This window comes from Cynara cardunculus (assembly GCF_001531365.2).
Source record: "Cynara cardunculus var. scolymus isolate 2C chromosome LG 3, CcrdV1, whole genome shotgun sequence".
NCBI classification, from domain to species: Eukaryota; Viridiplantae; Streptophyta; class Magnoliopsida; order Asterales; family Asteraceae; genus Cynara; species Cynara cardunculus.
In genome coordinates this window covers 37,122,319-37,125,774 of record NC_037530.1, presented here as the reverse complement: position 1 = coordinate 37,125,774, position 3,456 = coordinate 37,122,319, and the positions used below count along the sequence as shown (strand labels likewise).

The 3,456-nt window shown below is 36.1% G+C and overlaps 1 protein-coding gene across 3 annotated transcripts in view; it reads left to right on the top strand.

Moving 5' to 3' along the window:
• LOC112510273 (probable receptor-like protein kinase At1g80640) overlaps positions 1 to 3,242 on the top strand; it is a 4,464-nt gene extending 1,222 nt beyond the window's left edge. For 2 of the 3 annotated variants that reach the window (XM_025115634.1, XM_025115632.1), the window contains exons 4-10: positions 136 to 268; positions 1,352 to 1,415; positions 1,502 to 1,598; positions 1,680 to 1,779; positions 1,860 to 1,978; positions 2,083 to 2,172; positions 2,767 to 3,242. In XM_025115634.1, coding sequence (XP_024971402.1) covers positions 136 to 268; positions 1,352 to 1,415; positions 1,502 to 1,598; positions 1,680 to 1,779; positions 1,860 to 1,978; positions 2,083 to 2,172; positions 2,767 to 2,889 — 726 coding nt within the window. In that variant the 3' untranslated portion in view covers positions 2,890 to 3,242. The remainder of the gene's footprint in view (positions 1 to 135; positions 269 to 1,351; positions 1,416 to 1,501; positions 1,599 to 1,679; positions 1,780 to 1,859; positions 1,979 to 2,082; positions 2,173 to 2,766) is intronic. The other variant, XM_025115633.1, reaches the window with a different exon arrangement.
• The last annotated feature ends 214 nt before the right edge of the window (positions 3,243 to 3,456 follow it).

Sequence of the window (3,456 nt, the reverse complement as noted above, 5' to 3'; positions counted from 1 at the left end):
TATATGTATATGTATATGTATATGTATATGTATATGTATATGTATATGTATATGTATATGTATATGTATATGTATATGTATATGTATATGTATATGTAGCACTTTTCCAATTAGCTTATGGGTTTTCGTTTGCAGAATGAAGTGGAGTGGCTAGGCAAACTCAAGCATCAAAATGTAGTTAATCTTATGGGTTACTGCATACATGATGACACCAGATTTTTGGTCTACGAAATGATGCATCAAGGTTCTTTAGAATACCAATTGCATGGTAAAGTTACTTTACTCCTCTGAAAAGCAATGATTTTAACTTTGTAAGTTGGCTTTTCTGGTGTGTTTGGTTAGTGGATGGGACTGTATAGGACCGGACGAGAGTTAGGTAGGCGAGTGAAAGAATTTAGAAGGTCTTAGGGTTTTAATTTGACATGGGTAGTCTGGTAGTTTACCAATCTTGTCTTATATCCCTTATTTTTGCTCCACCTATTTTGGTGGGACAAAAAATGTGTTTTTTCCCCATGGGGTTTGCTAAATACACCCCTATATGTTACTAAATGCACTACCACCTACTAATTTCCTTACCGCACACATCAACATTAAGATTTACTTTTTATATTCTCAATGCATGATTTGACTTAATTTTGAGGGGCATAGTTAAAAGCTCAGGCGCGCCTAGGCTCTAAGGCTCAAGGTCTTGGGCTTTTCGCGTATACATGAGGCTCACTAAGGCAATGCGCCTTGGCTGAGGTGGGCCTAGGCGTGTATAAAGAGTTATTAACTACCTAGTCAAACCATAATATTAAAAAAAAAAGTTTCCTCATCTTCTCATCTCCTAGATTTCTTAAAAAGAGTTATTAAATAGATGATATAAGTCAAACCCTAATATTATACACCATATCCTTAGAACTTCAAGCCTCCTCTCCAAATACCCAGACCTTAAAAAACTTTTCCCACACGGTTCACGCTTTAAACCCTTCTCCGTTATGCCTCTGTCGAAGTACTGTTGCTGCGTTTGAGGCTTGTACTTGTTGCATATTTGAGTTGTGTGTAACTATGTGTGTGTATATATATTGATAAGATGCACCTTGCATGCTTGAGGCCCGCGCCTAGCAACACCCTTTTCCCACTTAGGTTCTAACCCATCTTAATTTAAATGTCGTCAAACGCAGGACAACAAGTTTTTGTACCGTCCCGACCTCTCCTAGTGTGCACCCAAATGGCCATGACGGCATAATCCATAATTTTTACGTAAATGGAAAAAGAAAAAAAGAATAAAAAAACAATGCACTTTCAGAAGTCAATTTCTTGAATTTATATACGTTTCACTTGTGTTAATTTGTTATTCAATTATGATTAGGACCTTCTCATGGAACATCATTAACTTGGCAGCGCCGAATGAAAGTTGCACTCGATATTGCACGGTATTACACATTACTTCGGTTTCTAAATCAATTCAGATTGCACTTTTATTGAACTTTATAAATAGATGATTATATAAATTTAACAGAGGATTAGAGTATCTTCATGAGCGATGCAACCCACCCGTGATTCACAGAGATCTCAAATCATCAAACATTTTGCTAGATTCCAGCTTCAATGCTAAAGTAAGAGCCTTCATATCTCCATGAACCTTCATCAAGAATCTGATATGTTTTCATTACCTAATTGTATTTAACTTGATTCAGATTTCTGATTTTGGGCTTGCTGCCACCGGGCTTAATGCCAAGAACAAAGTAAAGATTTCGGGAGCTTCAGGTTATGTGGCTCCAGAATACCTTTCGGATGGTATGCAGTCATTCATTTTTGCAATAATCTATGATGGTTTCCTCTGAATAAATGAGATCTAAGATCGGTAAATCTTACAGGTAAACTTACCGATAAAAGTGATGTATACGCATTTGGAGTTGTACTTCTTGAGCTTTTGATAGGAAGAAAACCCGTGGAGAAAATGTCACCATCTTTATTCCAATCTATCGTCACATGGGTAAGCCTTTCATTCGATCATAACCTTATTTAGTAACCGAGTTAAAAAGAATGTATTTGCCGTTGTGAAGCCTGATATTAGAAAACAACTGTTTTCGCAAACAGGCAATGCCTCAGTTAACAGACAGATCAAAGCTTCCAAATATCGTTGACCCCGTGATTAGAGATACAATGGACTTGAAGCACTTGTATCAAGTTAGTATAATATACTTGCAACTTTCGGTTATTTTATTATTAAAGCTGTTTTTATTTGTTAGAGTGCTGTATCGGCTAGATTTGGATATGATAACTCCAAAAATAGCAAAAATTGGAGCGGACTCGTCAATGACATGACCAACTTTTTCTAAATTAGCACAATATTAACCGGCTATGTTGTAAAACCCTTTTTTGTTGGTAATACCTTTTCATATCTTTTCCAATTTGTGGGCCCACTTTGCAAAAAGATGAGCAAAAAGTCTCTTTTTGTGCGAAAATTCGGGTTTTGCTCATGGTTTTTGCGAAGTGTTCCCACAAACCTAATAAAATATGCCAAGTACATTTCGGAAAAAATGGGTTTTTGCAAAATAGGTGGTTATTTTGTGTTAAGTTGGAAAAAGTTGGTAATTTTGTGATGGATCATGGATGAACTCCAATTTTGGTTATTTTTGTAATTATCCCGTTAAATATATGTTATAATCTCTCTTTTATCTCCTAAGGGCTCTTTTCGAGAGTACTCTGATAGGGTTCCGCATATCTCAAATTACCATTCAATAATTAAATCTCTAATGAAACGATACTCATCTGTTATAGGTTGCTGCGGTAGCCGTGCTCTGTGTGCAACCCGAACCAAGTTACAGGCCATTGATAACAGACGTATTGCATTCATTCATTCCACTGGTACCCGTTGAGCTCGGAGGATCACTAAGAACTTAAAAACCTCCAAATTAGGTCTTCTCGAATTGCTTGTTCGACTTGTTGATTTCTTGCACGTTTTCAGCGGCAACCATCAAATCTAAAAATGGTATAAACCATTTCATGGCGTATTTAAATGATTGCCGCTGAAAATTCTATAGGAACCCCTAACCGTTTACCCCTCTCTTTTTTTGGCATCTTTTTGTTTCTAATGATATCTTGCTGATCCTACAATAGCGATGCATCACATGGTTGTAACGCGTGCATGTATGGCTGTACGTTTCGAGGGAGGTCGTAATAATTTTTGGAAACAGCAAGTACGATGTACATGAGATAACATTTAATGTAAACGAAGGGAATTCGTTAGCTCTTCTGTTTTTTGTTTTTGTTTTTGTTTTTTAAGGTGAAGGTTCAATATTCATTACGCTAGTGTGTGAACTAAAACATGTGAATTATTAGGGTGAAAGCATATGGGTTTAAAACAAGTTACTGTATATTCATATGTAAATATACATTGAATGCAACAGTGTGAATTAAAGTATGCGAACTAAAACATGTGAATTAAGTATATATTTCGAATTTTCAATG